The sequence below is a fragment of the Arvicanthis niloticus genome, chromosome 16 (assembly GCF_011762505.2).
Source record: "Arvicanthis niloticus isolate mArvNil1 chromosome 16, mArvNil1.pat.X, whole genome shotgun sequence".
NCBI lineage: Eukaryota > Metazoa > Chordata > Mammalia > Rodentia > Muridae > Arvicanthis > Arvicanthis niloticus.
In genome coordinates this window covers 45675829-45700095 of record NC_047673.1, presented here as the reverse complement: position 1 = coordinate 45700095, position 24267 = coordinate 45675829, and the positions used below count along the sequence as shown (strand labels likewise).

General features: G+C 37.5%; 1 protein-coding gene across 1 annotated transcript in view; it reads left to right on the top strand.

The window, feature by feature from the left end:
• The first annotated feature begins 21038 nt into the window (after positions 1-21038).
• LOC143434701 (uncharacterized) overlaps positions 21039-24267 on the top strand; it is a 102777-nt gene continuing 99548 nt past the window's right edge. Inside the window, 3 exon segments of the mRNA XM_076914158.1 lie at positions 21039-21053; positions 22661-22787; positions 23343-23359. Of these exon segments, the coding sequence (XP_076770273.1) occupies positions 21039-21053; positions 22661-22787; positions 23343-23359 (159 nt within the window).

Here is a 24267-nt window from a genome sequence, read left to right as displayed (position 1 = left end):
TGGGCCATAAATATCTCGATATTAAGCAGAGGCATGCCTTTAGAAGGAAGGGAAAGAATAAAATTTCCACCCAATATGAGCTACTGTCATATCACACTTGTTATTTTTTTGATGTAAGATAAAAATAAGAGACATGCTTTAAAAGAAGAACCAAACTTGACCCCCTTAATTGAATATTCCCTGAAGCAAAATGTTTACTGTTACTATAAAACCCTTAAGTATAACAAGTTAATATAGGCAATGAAGCAGGTTCATGGATCTATGTTTATGTTCAGAATGTTTATGTTCAACTACACTGGATGTGATTGTTTGCCACTCAAATGTCATACTGAGAGGATACTAGGGCTTTGTACTTCCTGACTCTCAAGCAGGTAATTGAGATTAACATCCTCACAAAAAATCCTGGAGGAAACATTGAACACAACATCAATTTGCACAGATAAACTGTCATATGTAAGCTAAAAAAAAAAAAAAGAATTCTCACCATTTTTCTGAATTTTTACTGATCTTGGACTTTTACTTCTTCAGAGAGAAATAACTTTTGTTCTTTGTAAACCAGGAACCCTGTTGTAATTTGATAAAACCTTGAATCAGTCTGAGACAGTTCTCCCTATGGGCTGCTATGGATGGCTTAATATGATCTCATGACTAAATGGTAATTACTAAAAGGTCATGACTAAAATGAAGTTGGAAGTAAGGCTTATTTGTTTTATAATTCCACATAATGTTTTTTTTTTTTTTTGAAGGAAATCAGAAGAAAATTTCAAACAAAGCATTAACCTGGAGGCAGGTGCTCATCAAGAGGCAATGGAAATGTATTGCTTATTGGATAGTTCTTCTTGGATTTCTTAGTATGCTTTCTTAAAGAATCCAGGAATATCAGCCCAGGGATGGCACCAGGCACATTGTGTTGGTGTAGCCACCTGTAGCTACAGGAAGGGAACTGGGTTCACCTGAAAGGAAGCCTGGGAATAAAAGGGGAATGGAGGGCAAGGGAAGCATGAGGCCAAGACAATGTATTCTGATCAAAGCCTGAAGTTTAATATTTTGTTTTCACATATCAAGGGGAAGCCCGACACCCCCCAGAGTCTCAGGAATAGCAGCCTGAAGGTGTCAAGGCAAACTCAGCAGGCAGTCCATTCACCTTAGCTCCTGTAGAAGACTGCAGGGCACAAAGGCTGGCAATGCAATACCTCCTAGGTCCTACTGTTGTTTGGTCTATTGTGGTAAACAGATCACAGGCCTGCTCAAGGCTGTGGGGGAAGGGCACAGTTCTCCCCTTAATTTTATAAGATGGCAGTGCCAATATCTGGATGGGGCACAAAATTTCATCCTGTCCAGGCTCTCTAGTGGCCAGGCAACTGTGCTTGGCTTAAGGTTGGCATTTATATTACTCCTATATTACCAGTCTTTGAGGAAAACATACATAGCATATTGATGTATGCCTCTGTCTTAGGTTTATAGGAGCTCAAAACACTTTTACTCATCATTGACTAACCAGCCATCATTGGCACACTCTTTAGACCAAGACCACATTCAGACCAAAGGACCTGTGGGGATGCACTAGATGCAATTCTTCACAGTGATGTGTAACTGCCAGAATGAATAGCTGAGCTTGCTGAAATGATCCTATGTGAGGTCAATCAATCTGCTTAAAAACGAGGTTCAAAGGTTAAAAACAATGTGATTATCCAAGAAATGTACAAAATACCGATGAGAGAAGAAATGTTCCAGTATCTAATCCAACTGCTAATTAGCAGGAATCAGACACAAGTCTAGCCACCAGGTATATAGTGGGTGGCTTTAAGTAATGGTAAAAAACACTCTCCAGTAAGAGTGGAGATTATATGCCAAGTTAAATCAGCTGGATAATAAGGATTTTGAGCCATCTTCATCATTAAAATCATAATTATTAGGCTCAAGATCCGTGTCCATTTGAAGGACCAGACATTCAGGCAGCCATCAGGCTCCATTCTCTTTTTCTGAAAAATTGTAGACTTACCCATGACCCCAAATTAAAACAGGACCAGGATCATACCAAGTATTAGGTAAGGGGTCTCTCCATATGACCCTGGCAAATGAGCTGGAAGTGATCAGATTCCAGTGGTGATCCGCTGCAGACTGAACTTGAGCATCAGTTTGCAGAGAATTTAAAACAAGACAAAAGCAAGGTGTGCCTTTGGTGACCTTGGGGGGGGGGGGTATAATTCCCCCTTTCTAGTTTAAAATAAAAAGGCATTTTTAAAGAGTTTTTCTTTAAACCAGGGAAGAATCACCATTAGCTGCTTTTCTCATACTCAGAGAGTTATGAAGATATTAATTTAAAGTTTCATAATCTTTCACAATTTCTTGTCCCTGAGGATAATAAGGAGATAACAGTAATATTAACTTGTCCACAAACATCTCAAATGTTTGAATGTAGTCAAATAATTGCAATAGCCAGTTATATTACCTATCTTAGTCTGATATGGAACACCAAGCACAGAAAAAAATAGGCAATAACTAATTATATTTTAGTTGATTTTCTTGTTAAAGTAGTTGCAACTAGAAAGCCTAAAAGGTGTCAAGTCACATGTACATATTTTAATTTTTTAAATAAAAAATGAGTAACATTTGCCAAAATTGGTTACATGTTAGTCTTCAAGGCTTGACACCATTATGAAAAAATTGAAGATACTGAGAACAAGTATTCGCAGTTTAACTTGCACACTTTCTAGAAATGCCAAATTGTTGTCTCAAGTAATTACTATTTTGATGCTGTAAAGAATAAGATTGTATGGCCAATTATTTTTGAAAGGCCTATAATCTGTCTTGTATACAGCTCTGCTCTGGCATTGTCCTTAAGTTCAGGCAAACCAATGAGCTTTTAAATGTCTTATAAAGTTAAGAAACTGACTGAGTCCTATTACATCAACTAGAAAATAGGAATAAAACCTACAGCCAGAAATGGTTGGCAGTTTTCCTCAACTGTGGATTCTTTTTCGGAGATGATTTCTAAATTATGCCAGGTTGGATAAAATCTAGGCATTACAGTTTTTTAAAGGATCTAGTCAAATAGATTGAGTAGTTGCTGGATTCCCAACCTTCTTATTATTCAACCAGCCACTTTTTAAATACCTAGAAAAAAACACATTTTTCAATCTATTAAATTTTTTTATAATATTTATTCATTAGTCTGGTTTTTGGGCCAAAGAACCATAGTATTACACAATAAACAGATTATATAAATTTTAATAAATTTTGTTACTTTAAGTGCATGAGTGTTTTTCCTGCATATATTCCTGTTTCACACTTTAGTGCCTGGTTCTGAAAGACTTTAGGAGCTGGTATGAGATAACTTAAAACAACACTTGTAGACAGATGGTTTTAAGATACCATGTGGATGGAGATAATTTTACCAGTGTCCTCTAGACACAGCTAAATGCTCTTAAGTGTTGATTCATCTTTTCAGCCTAGTTTGAGTGAATTCAGAACACAGGATGATCTCTATGAATTAGGAAAAACAGTGTCTTTTAAGAGCTTCATAGTTTGAAGAAGATTAAGTGGTCATGATCTGGCATACCATAAGCTTGTCTGCTCTTCTGAAGATCCCAAAGTCTGAGGGCCTCTCAGGATTTAAGCTGTGCTGGGGATATCATGTAACAGGCCCTTCCATGGAACTGCAATAGCTGAGAACCTGAGAACTTCAGTGTACTTGGACCCCACACTCAGCTTTCATGAAATCCATTTCAGTCCTAGTCTGTGCATTCCATCAGGGAACATCTTGAGCTTGAATACTCCTCTAAATATCCCATAGACCAAAGCCCTTAAGAATATCCCCTGCATGCAGAGCAACAGGCAAAAGTACCCTCCAATTAACAGCAGCACCTGAGAACCTGAGGAGCCATTTAAACTGAATATCCATCTTCCCAACTCAAACTACAACCCTTTTCTGGGCTCTACCTTCAGCCAGGGCAGATCAACAGCTTGACTGCTCTTCTGAAGAACCCCACAGTCTGAAGGTATACTAGGGGTTCACAGGAAAACGGATCAGCAGCTTGTCTGCCTTTCTGAAAACCCCACAGTCAGAATGCATTCCAGGAGAGTTGCTAGAGCCAGGGCAACAGATCAACAGTGTGCATGACTCTCTGAAGGCCAAAAAGGTTGAAGACCACCAAAGAATTATACTACAGCCAGGGCCACAGGGGTCCCAGGAGAGATGCATCAACCCAAGGACACAGAAGAAAATCTTTAGACAGAGACACACAGTCCAGTTAACACCAGAGACAACAAAATGTTGAGAGGCAAGTGCAAGACCATAAGCAATAGAATCCAATATACTTTGGCATCATCAGAACTCAGTTCTCCCACCACAGCAGTCATAAGTACACGAACAGATGTGAAACAAGGATGGTGATCTAAACTACTGTCTCATGAAGATAATAAAGTCTATTAAAGCAGATATATGTAAGTCACTGAAAGACATAACAGGAAAACACAGATAAACAGGAAGAAGTCCTTAAAGAGGAAGAACATAATTCTCTTAAAGAAATATGGAAAAATCAATCAAGCAGGCAAAGAAAATGAACAAAGCAGGCCAAGACCTTAAAAGGCAAGTGCCAACAATAAAGAAAACATGAATGCAGGCAATCCTTGAAATGCAAAACCTAGGAAAGTGGTTGATAAGTCCACCATCAACAAGAAAATAAAAGTCATAGAAAAGAGATTCTCAGGTATAGAAGATACCTTAGAAAATATTAACACAGTTGTAAAAACGTACTGAAAGCATAAAAAAATCATAACCCAAACATCCAGAAAATTCAGATCAAAATAAAAAGATCAAATCTAAGAATAATTGGAAATAAACATCTTCAACAAAATCATAAATTAAAGATTACCCAACCTAAAGAAACATACAAAAGCCCATAGAATATCAAATAGATTGGACCAGAAAAGAAAATACTCTCATCACATAACAATCAAAACACTTAGTGTAGTGAAGAAAAGAAAGCATATTAAAAGCGTCAGAGAAAAAATGCCAACAAACATATAAAGGCATATATAGGAGAATTACACAAGAATTCTCCACAGTGAGAGTAAAAGCCTGGAAAGCCTGGAAAATTTTCATGAAAATCTTAAGAGAAAACATATGCCAGCTCAGGCTACTACTGTTCCTGGCAAAACTCACAATAATCATAGATGCAGAAACTAAAATATTCAAAAAAGAAACAAATTAAAAAGTATCTGTCTATCCATCCAGGCCTACAAAGAACTCTAGAAGAGAAATTTCAACTCAAAGAGGATACTTATCCCAAAGAAAAAACAAAATACGAATCATCTCAAAAACAAAAGCAAAAAGAGTGATTCACATGCACATAATGTCTCCTAAAACAACAAACATAACAAGAACTAAGAATCTTCTGTCTTTAATAATTCACAAAATCAACAGACTCAATTCCCAAATAAAAAGATATACGTTAAAAGAGTAGATATGCAAACAGGATCCAGCAGTTTCCTGCTACAAGAAACACATCTCTGAATAAAAGCCTGGAAAAATGTCTCACAAGCACATGAGTCCAATTAAAGTGGGAGACTTCATTTTCCTACTCTCTTCTTTAGACAGTTTATTGAAACAGAAAATAAATAGTGACATAGTGAAACTAATATAGGTTATGAATCAAATAGCTTTAGCAGATAAAGAGAGCATATTTCTCCCTAAAACAAATGAATATACCTTCTTTCAAGACCTCATGATACCTTCTCCAAAACTGACCACATAATCAGTAATACAACAAGCCTCAATAGATACAAGAGAATCAAAATCATACCCATGCATCCTACTTTATCACCATGGAGTAAGGCTAGATTTTACTACCAACAGAAACAACAGAAAACCCACATATCCAGGGAAACAGAACAACTATTTACTTACTGATAACATTGTTTAGGAAGAAATAAAGAAATAAATTAAAGACTTCCTAGAATTCAAAGAAAATGATAACACAGCATAACCATTTTTCTGGGACACATTGAAAGCAGTACTAAGAGGAAAACTCAGAGCACTAAGTGCCCTCCTTAAGAAATTGCAGTGATCCTACACTAGAAACTTAAGAGCATACCTGAAAGCCCTAGAAAAAATATGCAAATACACCCAAGCAGAATGGACAGTAGGAAATAGGCAAAACCAACCAAAAACTAAGGTAGAGAACTATACAAAGTATCAACAAAACTAAAAGCATGAACATTTGAACTCAGATCCTGATCACCATCCTTGAGTCACAATCCATGATTCCAACCTTAAATATTTAGACATAAAAGTTGATTATTTGAATGAGATTGTTCCTGCAAGCTCAGCCACATGAAGAATTATTCTCTAGTTGGTCTGGTCATTTGAGAGGCTTAGATGGTTTTGTCATCCTGGAAACAGTATATAGATGGATACAAACATTGAGAGTTTAAAGATTCATAGAAATTGAGACACAATACTGCACATGTAATTTCAGCACTCTTACAGCAAGTACTTATACACTAACACAAACACACACACACACACACACACAGAGAGGGAGAGAGAGAGAGAGAGAGAGAGAGAGAGAGAGAGAGAGAGAGAGAGAGAGAGAGATACACACATTCTCCTTTCCAACATTGCTAGAATTCATTCCTGCTTGAGGCCCTTGCTTTACCCTTTAGGGCCAGATTCAAAATTGCCATTAATAGAGACAAAAACATATCTGTTTCTGTCAATAACCTTATCATCCATTAATTACTTTATTTCTATAGTCTTCTGGAATTTACCTCATTGATATGACCAGAAAGTATGACTGGGGAACAATGCCAATTGTTTCATCTTCAGTTGGATAATTGCTAGACCCAGCAAACTTCCCTGTATTCCTCATCACCAGAGAAGCATGAAGCCAACAAATTTTCCCTTTTACTTAATGAGGCACATTCAAAGAACAAAAATATCCATGTGAATGTAGTTAATGTTTCACCCTGGCATGACATTATCCTTGTTGTTTAAAGAGGCACCCTTACATAACAAAAATATCCCTGTGAGGGTAGTTAATGCTTCACTCTAGCATGATAGTACATAAGAGCATGCCAGCACTGATGAGTTTGAGATAGGAGGATTGTCAGTTTGATCTTAGGTTTTATATCACTAACTCCTGTTCTCTCTTTGAAGAATGTCATTACATCCATATTTGCACTACTATAATCATTCATAAAGCACTGACTTTGGCACCTAAGACTTCTCTGAGAAATCATGTGAAGTAGTTTGTGTCATATACGAAACTTGTGAGTTCTGCATCATTCCACCTTAACCATTACAGTCATCTCGGTGAAGACAGGGTCTTACCCAATCTAATATTGGGATTTTTGTGTACTAAAGATATCATTTCATCATACAGAATATTCAGGTCTATTATTAAACATGCAGCACAGTTTTCAGACCTGAGTAGTACTCCATTGTGTAAATATATCACATTTTTTGTATCCACTCCTCCATGGAGAAATATCTGAGCTACTTCTACCTTCTGGCCATTACATATAAGGCTGAAATGAAAATAGTGCACCATGTCTCTATGTTATATTCTCTAGCATGTTAGTTGTATATGTCCAGTAGTCATATAGCTGGTTCTTAAGGTAGAAGTATTTCCAATTATTTGAGAAAACACTGAATTGTTTTCAACAGTGGTTTTACAAGTTTGAAATCTTACCAGCAGTGGATGCAAAAATACTCAATAAAATTCTTGCAAACTGAATCCAAGAACAGACCAATACCATCAGTCCCCACAATCAGTTTTTACATTGTAAATCATTTTTTTTACTTAGACGGTGTGCATAGCTTCAGTATTTCTTTACAAAATTTGGTGCTGTTAACCTTTCCAGCCTTATGACAGTGAAATACACCATGTTCCATTTCTACTTATTATTACTGAACACATTGCAGTTTGCAAACACTTATTCAGATCCACAGTAGTCTCAATATATTTGTGATTGAGTTAAGCATGGCTCTATTTAATGCAATTTTACTACCTATGGCCCTGAGTCATTAGCATAATTGTTCTTCTATTGTTGTAATAAGACACCATGAACAAAGTGCTTTAAACAGAAAGAGAGTTCAAGTGGGGGTTCTTGTTTCACAGGGTTAGAATCTATGATTGCTCTGGTAGTAATCATGGCGGTAGGCATAAAGGTATGACAATAAGGAAGTAGTTTAAAGCTCACATCTTCAGGTACAAACACAAAGCAGAGGGAACTAACTGCCATTGGCTTATGATTTTGAAGTCTTAAAGTGTGTGTTTCCAGTCATAGGGAACTACTATTCCTTTCATAGAATTCCAGATACTGGTGACAAAATTATATAAATGCATAAGCTTATGGGGGATTTCTTCTTAAACACATTGTAGGTACAATAGGATATAACAGAATGTTTATGATGCCCAGGACACAGTCAGCAAAAGTCAAAGGTCAAATTTCCAACCTACATTTTCATTTAATATGCCACTGTCTGTACTAATATTCTGAGATGCTACATCCCTAGCCTGCTCAGAAGTTCTTTCAAATGCATGGAATTCTACAGGATGGCTTCCTAAAACTCAGGAAGTTAGTATCAAAAAACCTGAAGTTCTTGAAATTGATGAGATGAACTAGGCTCCTCTTTCCCTAGCTTGTATAAGCTTCTATAAGTAATAAGTCATGCTTAGACACTCCATCATACTTATCTGTCTAGAACTTTCTCAGACAGAAGCACCTGCTTCAATATTTTCAGATTCTATGAACTGCCTAGAAGAGGCACTATCCAATGTACTAATTTGTGACCAATACTAGGGATAGCTTAAGTAATGTATCTGTATTTAAGTCATTACTGCTCTTGTGAGTACCTCAAATGAAACATACTGCAATTGTTAATGCCTTTGTATTCCTCATTCAAATAGTCTGAGAACTAGCTTAGATCAGTTTGTCCTGTTACAAATATTGGCACTTAACTATTTTCTACAAACCTAGATGTAAAACATGTAAGATGATTGTATGCCTAAATTATTGAGGTAATTTTCACCACTCTCTTCTTGGAAGACACATCTATCTCTATGTTCTTGAAAAAGCTATCACTCTGGCTCCTAGGCAGCATGTGTTTCCTTTGCCAGGCAGTAACACTTAGTCTGTAACATTTTGAGGGTACAACAGAGAACAGGATTGCTCTCTCTTGCAACACATCCACTACAAGTCTTTAGCACCAGATAGACAAATACCCAAAATTTCAGGATGATTCCATCTATCTATCTATCTATCTATCTATCTATCTATCTATCTATCAATCTATCTATGCATACATACATACATATACACATGTGTATATACATACATACATATGTATTATATGTATATATAAATTTGTGTATATGAACAAACATGTATGTTTATAGTCATTTAAATATATATGTATATCTCTATATATAATTATGTAATTGGGCTTCATATAACTGTAACGCTCTTATAAATCAAAAGACAAAGTCAGTAGGATAAAATACCAACTTATAATTTGGGAAAAAATTCTAAGGACCCCACATTACTTGAGAGCTAATATCAAAAGTTCATAAAACTCAAGAAGTTAACCTACCAAAAACCAAATAACTCAATTAAAAATGATGTAGAGAGATAAACAGAATTCACAACAGGAGAATAAAGAATGGCCAAGAACACTTGAAAAAATGTTCAAAGTCCTTAATTATCATGTAATGTGAATCCATATAAACTTGAGATTCACTCTTACTCAAACAGGAATAGCTGAGATCAAAACTTAAGTGAAAGCTCAAGCTGACAAAGATGTGGAGTAAGAATAACACTGGTAACACTCCTCCATTGTTGGTGGGATTGCAAACTGACTGGAACACTCTGGAAATCGATCTGCTAGTTTCTTAGAAAATTGAAAATAGTTGTACAGAAAGACACAGCTATACCACTTTTGGACATATACCCAAAATATGCCACAATATACCACAAGAACACTTGTACCACTGGGTTCATAGCAGCCTAATTTTTAATAGGCCAATGAATATTTACTAGGAAACACTCCTGATGTCCCTCAACTGAACAAAAGGATACCAAGAATATGATTCATTTACACAATGGAATAATATTGGGATATTAATATTGAGGATATCATGAATTTTGGAAACATATAGATGTAATTAGAAAATTTCCTGAGTGAGGTAACCAAGACCAAAAAGGACATGCATGGTATATACACACTAATAAGTAGATATTAGCCAAAACCTACAGAATACATAGTATACTCACAGATCATAAGGAATTCAACATGCTTAAATGCCCTCATGAGGGTAATTCGGGCCCAGTTATAAGGGGGAAGAAAATAATCATGAGAGACAGAGGGAAGGCAAGACCTGGGTGATAATGGGAGGGGACCAGAAGAATACATATGCTGAGGAAAAGGAGAAGAGTAGGGTGAGCAGAATGCAGCCTCAGGGGGTTGGGAGTTTGGGGGACCCACTCTTGGGACTATGTGGTTGACCATATAAAAACTGTCCAATGATATAGAGAGAAAACTCAGAATTCACCTCCATTACATAGTCAGGGCCTCAGGAGCAAGAACGGTGTTACCAGAACACATCAAAATTTCTGATTCAGAATTGTTCATGTCAAAAAACTGCAGTGATACAAATCATGAAGGGATTGAAGGAAAGTAGGTCTAGTTAACAGCCCAACATTGTATCCATTTCATGGTGCAGCACTTGAGATTGTTATTTATTCTATGATATGCTTGTAGAGAGGAGCCTGTAATGGCTATCTTCTGATCTTACATAGAACTGACTGAAACTGAATCAGATACTTACACCCATCGATTGGAATGAAGTCAGAACCACTAATGTTGAACTAGGGGAAGGATTGAAGAAGTTGAAGGACATGGGAACCCATAGGAAGACCAAGTGTCTAAACTAACTAGAAAACAAAATAGTCACCAAAAACAACCATGTAGAATTCAATGGCTGGTCAAAGGCCTCTTCCATACACACACACACACACACACACACACACACACACACACACACACACACATATAAATCAGAGGAATACATGGTCTGGTCTCAGTGGGAGGAGAGGTTCCTAATACCCCAAGACAGTTCAAGCTATAGAGAGGTCAGGTCTGTTTGGAGGAAGAATCTTCTCAGAGGAAGTAGGTAGAGGATTGGGATGAGATACTACAGGACGGGGACTGGGACAGGGAGCAATGGCTAGAATGTAAATAATTAATAATAATAATTATAATAATTACTTTAGGAAAAAACAACTGGTACTTTCCAACCTGATGCTCTCCAAGGTGATATTCAATCATGCTGGTGGAGCATCATGATTTTTATCTGTTTATGTGTCTCTGTCTCTGTCTCTGTCTCTAAATTTCACTATATCTGCTTTTCCGTCTCCCCTTTTTTGTTGGCTCTTTCTATAATTCTCTTTACTTTTCTGATTTTTTTTTGGGGGGATATATCTTTTTGTACATGATATTTGCAAAGTAATAGAAGTCAGAGAACCACTTCAGGAAGTACATTTTAGGTTCTCTCCTTGTGAAACATTTAGATGGAACTTAAGTCTTAACCTTGGTGACAGGCACTTTAGTTGTAAAGCCATCTATTCAGTAAAAATTTCCTCTTCTATTTTTATAGTCACAATTTTACCACATTATTTTTTTTCTTTTTTTTAATTTTTTTATTTTTTATTAGATATTTTATTTACACTTCAGATGCCATCCCCTTTCCCTATTTCCCCCCTTAGAAAACCCCTATCCCATGCCCCCTTTTCCTTTTTGCATTTACATATTTTTTTAAATAATGTTAATCATAAGCGTTATAAGTTTGGAATTGTTCAATCAGAGGTGTAACCCAATGACCAACCTAGATATAACAACTATCTTTGACTGGTGGAGATACATGAATATCTGCCTCCCTGTCTCCCCCCTCTTTCTCTCTTTCATCACCTAGCTTCTCCTCTCTTTCTTCTTCTCCTCTTCTTACTCCTTTTCTTCCTCTCAGTACTCCTCCTACCTTAGCTCCTCCTAAACATCACCCTTCCTGTTAAAGTGAAACTTTTCTCTCAAAATACAATTAGAGCATAATTATGCCAATTTGTACCAGTGAGGTACAAGATAGTCCTAATACCCCGTCCATCCTTTTGTTGACTAACCAGCACCTCTGTCATCTATCCTAACTAAAACATTTAGTTCTGAATCTGGCTTTAGTATGAATGTCAGCTGACGACCATCCACTCAAATCTTTTCTCTTATCGTAAATAGCTATAAGTTTTCAAACCCATCAGAAATCCAGAATGACTGAGTTAACTATAATTGTGGGAAGCACAAAGCATAACTTCTAAAACTTAGCCAATTTATAGAGACCTCTGAACACCTGAAAAGCCCCTATACTACCAAACGGAGCATCAAATCTTCAGCCTTCTGGCCCAGAATCATCTGACAGACCTTGGTGATGCAGGATTATTAAGAACTGATTACTCTGTCTAGGCAGATATAATCAGTCGACTATTCTGCATGTGTGTCCTTTTCTAGACAGTAATTTGTCTGTAGATGGAGAGAGGCAATTCTTGCCTAGTGGCTGTTACCACACAACTGGAGTAACTCTAAGGATGCTCAATTTCTTCTTAGAATCCACGACAGGAAGCTGTCAGGAGCAGACAGGTCTCTAATCAATATGAACATTAATATATAAATATTTATAGCGTCAGTTCTATGGACTTCTGATGTTTTGAAAACCAACTATCCATGTAAGGTAACCTGGACTGTTGTCTGTTCACTCCTATCAGCTATTTCTAAATAAAATATGGAAAACACCCTAACAATAAACTCAAAAATATGAATTTGCTATAGTCCCTTAACTCATAGGTTAACCTTAACAAATCAGTTAAAAAAGTAAAAAAGGGCTGGGTCTAGGCATTGTATTCCTAAATGTGTTATACAGGCACAATGCCCATGAGCATATCAATATTCATCTCATTTTTATATTAATAAGAGTTTCGTACCAATGAAAACCTTAAATTTGAGATCAAAGTAAATTTTGTACCATTTAAGAAATTATAACTTCATCTTGATAATAATTATACAGATTTCTACCAATAGGTTATGGCTATGCAGTAAGTCCTAGCTAATCCCCCCTGTTCCAACAAAACCACTACTTGTCCCTAGAAAGACAGACCATTATTAACCACATTAGTCCCCAAGCTCAGGGAATAGGGGCGCTGACTCTTCTTTAACTTCTTCAAGCTGATTAAGGGCATTGAGATTTTAGAAGAGGGGTGGGGGGAAGAGTAAGTTGATAAGCCTCTGATGCTGTGTCTTCACTGAATCCAGATGGAATTCCAGGACATTGGAGGTTTGGGCAGGTCTGCTCAGTATGCTTGATGAGTAGATACACCAAGGCTGTGTATTCTGCAATATACAATTCTCAGAACAAGTTTTATTGTCAAGAGAAAAAAAAAATTCCCACCCCCAGGGGGCTGACATCTTTTTTTAAAGATGTTGGTTCTGAAGACATTTTTTTTCCGCTTGTTAAAATTGGGTGTAGTATTTATGTTTCAGATTTTATCCCCTTAGCCTACTTCCTCCCACCACCCAGAAACCTCCTATCCCATCCCCCTCCTCATGCTTCTATGAGGCAGTGACTGCACCTACCCCCTCACTATCTCCTCCACGCCCTCACATCCCCCCCCCACTGTGTGTTCATTTTTTTATGGGACCAAGAAACTCCTCTTCCACCTATGTCTGACAAGGCCATCCTCCCCTACATATACCTCTGGAGTCTTGGGTCCCTCCCTATGTGTTCCCAGGCTGGTGGTTTAGCCCCTGGGGGGCTCTGGTTGTTTGGTATTGTTGCTTTCCACCTGGGGTCAATAACCCTTTCTGCTCCTTCAGTCCTCTCACTAAGTTCTCCATTGGGAAACCCCTGATCATATCAGTGATTAATTGTGAACATTGTCCTCTGAGTGTGTTAGTCTTTGGCTGACCTCTAAGGAGACAGCTATATCATGTTCCTCACATTATGCACTTCCAGCCATCCACAACAGTGTTTAGATTAGGTGGCTGTACATGGGGTGAATACCCAGGTGGAATGGTCTCCTTATGGCCCCTCCTTCAGTTTCTGTTCCATGTTTTGTTTCCCTATTTGCTCCCTTGAGCATTTTTGTTTCTCGTTCTAAGTAGAACTGAGGCATCCCCTCTTGGTCTTCCTTTTTCATGAGCTTCATGTGGTCTGTGGGTTGAGTCTTCGCTAATCCAAGCTTTTGGGCTAACATCCGTGGAGATATGTTTGTGTAACTATCTTCTTTTGGGGTTTTTGGAAGATTACTTTCTTGCTTTTTCTAGGTTGTAGTTTCCCTCCTTGTGTTGGAGTTTTCCACCAATTATTCTTTGAAGTGCTGGATTTGTGTTGAGATACTGTGTAAATTTGGATTTGTCATGGAATATTTTGGTTTCTCCATCAATAATGATTGAGAGTTTTTCTGGGCATAGTATTCTGGGCTGGCATTTGTGTTCTCTTAGGGTCTGTATGATATCGGTCCAGGATCTTCTGGGTTTTATGGTCTCTGGTGAGAAGTCTGGTGTAATTCTTATAGGTCTGCCTTTATATGTTACTTTGCCTTTTTCCCTTACTGCTTTTAGTATTTTTTCTTTGTTTTGTACATTTGATGTTTTGACTATTATATGGCGGGAAGTATTGCTTTTCTGGTCTAAACTATTTGGAGTTCTGTAAGCTTCTTGTATATTTATGGACATCTCTTTCTTTAGGTTAGGGAAGTTTTCCTCTATAATTTTGTTGAGGATATTTTCTGGTCCTTTTAGTTGGGAGTCTTCCCCCTTATCTATACCTATTATCCTTAGGTTTGGCCTTCTCATTGTGTCTTGGATTTCTTGTATATTTTGGGTTAGTAGCTTTTTGTATTTTGCATTTTCTTTGACAGTTGTGTCAGTGTTTTCCATGGTATCTTCTGCACATGAGATTCTCTCTTTCATCTCTTGTATTCTGTTGGTGATACTTGTGTCTATGACTCCTGATCTTTTTTTTAAGTTTTCTATCTCCAGGGTGTTCTCCATTTGTGATTTCCTTATTGTTTCTACTCCCATTTTTAGATCCTGCATGGTTCTGTTTTAATTCCTTTTCCTGTTTGGTTGCATTTTCTTGCAATTCCTTAAGGGATTCTTGTGTTTCCTCTTTAAGGGTTTCTATCTGTCTACCAGTGCTCTCCTTAAGTTCTTTGAGAGTGTTATTTATGTCTTTCTTAAAGCCCTCTATCATCATCATGAGAAGTGATTTTAATTCTGATTCCTGCCTTTCTGGTGTGATGGGGTGTTCAGGGCTTGCTCTGATGGGGGAGCTGGGTTCTGATGATGCCATGTAACTTTGGTTTCTGTTGCTTAAGTTCTTGCTCTTGCCTTTTGCCATCTGGTTAACTCTAGTGCTGCCTGTACTTGCTGTCTGTGGCTGAAGACTGCCTTTCTAGTTATCTAGCTTGTGTCTGATCTCCTAGGGGTCCAGATGTCTCTGTGATCTTTTCCAGCTACACTGATTACAGTGGTACCTCTAGGATGCCTCAGGATATGGTGCCTCCAAGGTAGTAGTCCAACTAGGTGTCTGCTGTTCTGGGTGCAGTGTCTCCTCTAGAATATCTCAGGATATGTTGTCTGAAGCTCTGAGTTCATTTGTTCCTCTGTGGCTCTGGATTGAGTGGACCTTCCAGTATGTCTCAGGTGGAATCCAGGGTCGACACAACAGCAGACCTGGCAGAGGTCTGATTTAGGGCTCAGATCTGAGAACTAGTTTCTAAGACACTGTCCAAGTTCGAGTGCTTGGGATCCCTGCTTCCTCTGGGTTCTTGGTGGTTGGGGACAGAGCTGCCACCCAAGATCTGCTCAGTGCTCTGGCCCAGACTGGAAGGAACCAGTGTTCTGGGCCGGGAGTGACTTCCTGGGTCCTTTTGGTTCCCAGTTACTCCCTGTTTAGGGCGGGCCCTGCTGTCTGCTTACCTAAGATACTGCCTGAGTTTGAGCACCTGGGATCCCTGCTTCCTCTGGTTCTTGGAGGTTGGGGACAGAGCTGCTACCCAAGATCTGCTCAGTGCTCTGGCCCAGACTGGAAGGCAATTTTACCTCATTAATATTTCGATTCTGTGGGTTAAGCATTCAACTCAATAACCACTTAGACATACATCACCTCCATATCACAGAAATTGAAGAGTAATTAATTATGTTTTCAACAGCCTCCACACATATGGTGTCAAACATACAGTGTCCCCAGTAAGCACAATTACAGCAATTATTTAAAATATAATATAAAGCAATTTCAGCAAAGAAGAGTTATCATTGACTCACAGTTTAAGGGCCTTAATCCATCATAGTGGGAAAGAGGTTCCATTACCTGAATCTGGAATGGAGAAATAAGAAAACGACCAGATGGTCTCAGTCTTCTTCAGTCAGGAACAAAATCAGCAGGAAGTAAATCTCTATATAAAATCTCTAGTCTCTACCCTGCTAAGGATCTACAATCTTTGTAAATAACACAACTAGCTGAGGACCAAATGTCTAAAGACACAAGCTTATAGGATATGATTCACATTCAAACTACAACATCCATTAATAAAGACTAGTAAGATCATGAAGTAGGAATTATCTGATAAGAATTCAGTCTCATTGTAATGAAATCTATAGATTGTGGGCTCTAACATGGTATAAATAACAGAAAAACACAAGACATTAGGTTGCTACTTTCAGCTTGGTTTATCCTTATATTAGTACTGTCAAGTCAGTTTCACCACAATAAATTAACTTCTTTATTTTTGTAAAGAATAAATAATTTTTATTGGATATTTTATTTATTAACATTTCAAATGTTATCCCTCTTTGTTTCTCCTCTGCAAATTACCTTTCCAATCCACCCTCCCCTGCTTCTATGAATGTACTCCCACACAACTCCACCCACACTCACCTCATCGCCTTGTCCTTCCCCAACACTTGGGCATCAAGGCTTCACAGGACCAAGAGGTTCTCTTCCCATTGATGCCAAATAAGGCTATCCTCTGGTACATATGCACCAGGAGCCATGGATTCCTCCATGTGTACTCTTTGGTTGGTGATTTCTCACCTGGAAATTCTGGGCAGTCTGGTTGGTTCATATTGTTGTCCTTCCTATGGAGTTATAAACCTCATCATCTTCAAGTCATTCTTTAACTTCTCCATTGGGGTTCTTGTGCCCAGTCCAATGGTTGGCTGTGAGCATCCTTATCTGTGCCTGTCAGGCCCTAGCAGTACCTCTCAGTAGACAGACATATCAGGCTCCTATCACCAAATACTTCTCCAATACTGTCTGGGTTTTGTGTTCATAATCCTCCCTTGACAGTCTCAGAGTGACCATTAATATACAGTGTATAAGATCAGCAAGATGCTCAAAGGATCACTCTATCAAATGACTTGACCCAGGCCCTACATTATATGATAAATCCAACTATTTCAAGTTGCCTTCTGACATAAATACATGCCTTGGGCATGACACTGCACACTCATGGGTGAGTGGGCACATGCAAGCACATTCACATGTGCATACAAACTGACAGACAAACTCACACATTCACTCATGACAAAATAACTAAGGTAAGGTGTAATGTAGAGTCATGTTAAGAAGTAACAGAGTATGAATTTGAGGGACATGGTCTACAAGGCTGACATTGTGCAAACTTCCGGTTTAACATGCTGTTAAAATGTGGACATTTTATACCTATGTGTTTTCTTTTGGCATATCTGCATATTTCTTCTTTATTGTTTTTCTTAATTGAAAATTGGCAATACAACTACAGAGAGACAGAAAAAGTTTTTATCCTTGCATCCACCTAAGCTCTGAACACACTACCTTGTAATGGTCTATATTCAATACACATTCCTACTTCATTGTCTGAGTGTCTCTGGGGAAGTCATTTCAAATTAGTGCACCTTCATGTCAACCTGGTTTTGCAAATGTTCCCTTTCCCTGTTCAACCTTAGTATTTCCATTTCTAGGGAGAGCATATACTTTATTCTTTTCTTTTCTTTTCTTTTTGTTTTCCATCTTATACCTTAAATGCTACTTTTATCTAAGTTTACATTTCTGTCTCAGTAGACAGACATTTTATCCCAGTGTCTGCCTCTGTATTTGAATTTCCTAATAATCATTACATACTTGAGAAGTCAGCAACTAACTTTCTTTACAGAGAAAGTCTAATGCAGCATGAGCTCACCTTAAAGTATGTAAGGCAGTCTTGGTTGCCATTGACATTCTGTTCCACATGCATCCAGTCTCCTTAGAGCTGACGTAGTGGCATGTGTCACCTTCTTTGATTTTGTAAGATGCTTGTACTGAATGAAAATTTTGCAAACAGTAGCCAAGCATCTGGCCATCTCAGCTTCTATTGGAGGTCCTTAATGAATTCATTTTCCTCTTCATAATCTTCCCCTTCCTTTGTGTGTGTAAGTTTATTTGTGTGTGTTTTTCTGTGTGTGTGTCTGTGTGTGAATCCTTGTGTGATGTTTGTGTTTATGTGTGCTTGTCTATGAAAGTATTTATAAAGGCTTGGTATTAATTTTGGAATGTCTTTCTCAATCATTTTGTACATACTTTAATTTATTAACCTCATTTATCTATTAGAATATGTCTGGGGACATGCAAGTGACATAGCATGTTGCCCAAAAATAGAGTAAAATAAAGGAAGATGGCTCTTATCTTCTGACATGCACATTGCAGGAAGAAATTATTCTAGCAGGGTTGAGTTACTGAGCCATCTCACTGCCAACTGTCTTAGTTTTCTGAGAGGTGTTTCTCTTGGTATCTGTAGTTTATACTTTTAGAGAGACTGGGTCACCATAGGGTTTCAGGAAACACTCTTTTAACTACTTCTTATACTTACTGCTGCGATTACAAAAACACACCTGGTATTCTTGTGTTTTATGGGGTGCTGAAAATCTGAACAGAGGCTATCTCACTAGGGCTCAAAGCACTTGTTCTGAGTCATCTCTTCAGCCCTTTTTTGAAATTCAATTCACCAGGATTCTACTTATTAAAGCCAAAAATCTTAACTTTCTTTTAAAATGTGAACCTCTACAATATCAATTTTCTCAATTTAATCATGGTCAAACAACAAGGGTTCAATTTATATTTCCCAAATATACTTAAACTCCTGAACCACCTCTGATTTCTTCTGAGAAGATTCATCTTATCTTCCATCTAAATTTAGTTCTAACTGCAATGTTGTAAAATCAATAAGGCATTTATTTTTAATGTTTTGTTAGTACTTATTAATTATAAAGTATCAGAATCTCAGATATCACAGTCAGGCTACAGTTTTAGAGACAGCATCTGTTCCAATTTTGCTGGGAGGAACATGGAGATTGAGTTGCACGTTTGCTGCATATTTACTAGGGGACTCATTTCAGTGGTTGTAATTTTAGTTTTTAATTTGGTTGCCTGCTTAGCCCCTGAGACGTCTCAGGAGTCCAGGTTAGTTGCCTCTATTGTTCCTGCTGTTAAGTTCATACTCCTTTCAGGGCACTCAATCCTTCCTTCAACTCTTCTATAAATGTCACCAACCACCATCCAATGTTTGATCATGTATATGTGTATGTGTTTCAGTCAGATACTGTCTAGAGCATCTCAGAAGACAGTTACACTAGGCTCTTGTCTGCAACATTAACAGAGTATCACTAGTAATGTCAGGGATTGATTCCTTGCCGATTGGATAGGTTTCTATTTTGGTCATTCCATGTAAGATAATAATAATATTAAAAACCTATGTGTCAGCCTTTCTGCTAGGGCAGACTGATAACCAGTCTGTGCCCCTGGAGACACCATATTCTGAACCAGCCTACAAGATCTGCTCTACTCAGTTCATTTGGTAAGAACCCTCTGGAAGTCCCACAGATGCATCTGGGTACCCAGTTGTCTCAGATTACCATTAATCCTTTACCACCCAACCCCTACCCTCTGCGGAATACCCCTCCCCATTTGCCTGCTCCTTTCACCTGAGGCAGAAATAAACTCCATAAAATTTGAAAATCTCTTTGTAAACTAGAACTACATCTTGCATTTCTGAAACTTTTTCCCATCTGTGTCATATAGCCATAAAATGTGAAAATCATACCAAAACTAAAGAACAAACAGAGACAAAAAGAAACAAATGAAAAATTCCAACAAAACCTTGAGGCACAATATGAGTCTATGTTAGTATTTCCTCTAGAGACTGGTGTGAGTCCATTAGGGTGAGTTTTGTAGGTGAGTAAAACTTATCTGCTTCCATTGTACAGTTTATTCTTTGTAGAAAATAAATGACACTGGTTGGTAAAGATGCCAGTAGTATAACTAATTTCAGCCTTTTATCAGCCAAATGTGCTAATAGAAGACATTATGAAGAATGAATTTCATCTGCCTTCAGTGACTGGTGGAAGCACTAGAAATGGTGAAGAGTTGAATAGATATTTGCTCATGAACCTAAATTAGCAATGTCACTGTTAAAAGGACCTGGTTAGACAATATGATACTGGGTCTTTCTTAAAAAACCACAAAATATTGGTATTTTAGAATGGGACATGAAAGCTAGAAGAAATATCTCTGCAGAGACACTGGTGAAGCAGGCATTTATTGCCTTGTATTTCTTGGTCTCATGCAAGTCTCTTGCTTCCCCAATATGAGTAATCCCTTCAGCTGTGGATATTCAAAGATTCAGGCCATTATTGAAAAGAGATGTGTCAATTCTGTCTTGATAAAACAGCTCAGGTAAGTGAATGGAAATAAAAAACGCAAATCTTTTGTTTTTTTCTGCCTGTAGAAGCTTATCAGTTCCTCATATCTCCTCTGGCACGAGTTCTGGGGTGTGGCCTGTATTGATTCTGGTTTCCTACTCTTCAGTTTTACTAGAAAGAGGAAGGATTTGCTGCCTCTACATGAAGATGGTTTCTGGAAGTTGAAATTTTAATATAAACTTTACTGAGACGTTCCCTATTGAATGAGAAAGGAGAGATGGCTTCTTCTCAGGTAAATGTATGCATGTTGACTGTTCTTACAGAAGTATTTCATTTTCAGAACTTTCAAATCCTCCCTATTCTGACTCAAATGTACATACCTAGTTTTCATATGATTCTCAGTATTACCCTTTTGAAAGTTATGTCATTGGTGAGCTAAAAATCACATGTTCCCTTTTACTAGTCTCCTTAAAGTTTTCAGTATAACTTCTATAAATGATAACATAATTTGAAAATATTTAAAAGATTTTCTAATCACAAAAATGTGTTTACATGAGATTAAGATGAATGTATATACTTGATTTTTACTTTGAGTCACTTGGGTCATTATTTGTTTGTGAATAAAGACCCATGTTTCATGAATCATTTATCTTAGGGATTATTGCAATAGTTCTCAGCCTTCCTACTGCTGCACCCACTTAATAGATTTCTTCATGTAGTGCTGACCCAATTATGATTTTTTGAATTAATTTATATTGGAAATTATATTTACATTTCAGGTGTTATCACCTTTCACCATTTCTCCCACACCCAGAAACCCTCTATCACATCCCCCCTTCTCCTGCTTCTATGAGGGTCTACCCCCACCCATCCATCCACTCCCACCTCCTGCCCACGAAATTCTCCACACTGGGTTATCCAGCTTTAACAGGACCAGACACTTCTCTCTCACCTGTGTCTGACAAGGCCATCCTCCCCTACATATACAGCTGGAGCCATGGGTCCATTTTTATGTGCTCCCAAGCTAGTGGTTTAGACCCTAGGAGCTCTGGTTGGTTGGTAATGTTGCTCACCCCATGGGGCCTCAAAGATCCTCAGTTCCTCCAGTCTTCTCTTTCACTTCTCCATTGGAAACCCCATGATCAGTTCAGTGATTAGCTGTGTGAGCATTACCTCTATTATGTCAGACTCTGGCAGACTTCTAAGGAGACAGCTATATCAGGCTCCTGTCATCATGCACTTCCTAGCATCCACATCAGCATCTGCCTTTGGTGAGTGCACAGGAGATGTATATACAGGTGGAGGAGTCTGTGGATGGTCCCTCCTTCAGTTTCTGTCTCATACTTTGTCTCCATATTTGCTCCCATTAGTATCTTGTCACTCCTAAGAAGAACTGAACCACTGACACTTTGGTCTTCCTTCTTAATGGATTTCATTTGGTCCTTGAGTGTTTTCTTGGGCATTGTGGGTTTGGGGGTAATATTCACTTATCAGTGGGTGCATACCATGTGTGTTATTTTGTAGTTGGGTTACCTCACTCAGGATGATATTTTCTAATTCCATCCATTTGCCTAAGAATTATAATTTTATTTTTAGTGATAATCCAGAAGTGTAATATGGGTACTGCTGTGAATCTTGTTGTAAATATATGTTTCCTGGTGGCTTCAGTGACAACCATTAGATCATTTAGGTGATTATGACAAATGATTCCCAAAAAGGTCACCAAAATCAGCATCAGTTTTGCTTGAGTTTTGGGACTGTTTATACTACTGACAACATTCTTTATCTCAGATAATTCATCAAATATATATTTTAGCTATTGGTACCAAAAATTGTATATTTAACTAACATTTCTTTGGCCAATTGACTCAAGGGTCATACTGTTAATTTTAATTTAAGGGTCTACTGACTTTCAAGGATGTGGCTATAGAGTTCTCTATGGAGGAGTGGCAATGTCTGAATTTGGCTCAGAGGGCTTTGTACAGAGATGTCATGTTGGAGAATTACAATAACCTGATATCTGTGGGTAAGAATATTTTTATTCCATAAATTCTACTTCACGTAGAGTTATCTAAAATTCCCATAACTATTTGGTCTACTATCCATTTACTGATCTTTCTCTTCTTCTTTTTTTTTTTTGTAAGTATTGATTACACTCCAATTTATAGCTTATATGGTATTTACCTTTATCTTTTATTTATATTTAAAGTGCTGATCCATAAATCGTATACCTTTTTTGAAAAGGCAATCTGTTGCTTTTATAAGTGAATGTACTTTGACTACCACAGTTTTCTGTTTTGGATATGTTAATTTTACAATGAAATTCAAAATTTTAGAAAGGATTCAGTATGAAGACTCTAAAAATCTTAGGAAAGAAGTAACTATAAAAAGTCATTCATTTATCTTTTATTCTTTCTGTCTCATACACAGGTCAAAATCCTGTGCTAGTACATAGCTAAATTTAATGGTATATCTTTGTGCTCACTTGAATGTACAGGTGTTGCTGTTTTGGATCCAAATGTAATCCACTGTCTTGAACAAAACAAAGAACCATGGATTGTTCATAAAGAGAATACAGAAGAAAGAGAACCAGGTAATGTGAAGTGAAAAAATATGCCATGTGGTAATTATAATCCCAAAAGAAATCTAGATGTGGCACATGCCTAGAGAAGCTCTACAATAGAAATCATTCCTAAAAGTTTATTTCAGAAGAATGAACCAAAGAAAGAGTATGAACATGAATGCTTTATAATTTTTTCATCATTTTAACTGAACACTGATGTTTTGAAATACACTATGTTATAACTATTTTAAAAAGTAGCCGACTATTTTACATTTGAATTGCTGCCATTTTTTTTCTGTTAAGTGTGAATGATCAGTAATGATACTTTATGTTTGAGTGAGTTATTGGTTTATTCCCCTTTTTAATAGTTTTATAGAGTGTTTTTGTTCATATTTTTCTCTCTTTCAGCTTCTTGCATACCACCTCCACTCTCCATACTAACTTAAACTCGTGATATCTGTAATCATTGTGTCTCTCTATCTCTGACTCTGTCTATGTCTATGTCTTTGTTGCTCACCCTCTCTTTATCTTTCTTACAGAAGAAAAACATATTAGAAATAAAAAATGTATGCAAACATGGATACTGATTTGTTCTGGCAACTCTTCCTGAACAGAAGACCTGCTCATTCATAGTGTAAAACTTAAAACTTATTTTCCCTCTCTAAGATATTATGGAGTTTAGAGATTTTCTTACCTGGGATGACATTTTCTACCTCTACCCTTCTTAAAGCTGGTGTTTTATCTCCCTTTTACTGGTCTTGTGAACACTGTCTTATTCTCAATGAGTTTACAAGGGCATTGCTCTTGTTGTGTCTAAAAACATGCAGTATATTTAGCATCATTCACCAAAGGTGTCCTTAAAATCTGTGTGTCTCATCTTCTGCATAGGTAACTGAGCCTTTATAGGAGGGTGTAATAAAGAAAATTGTCATAACACTAAGAA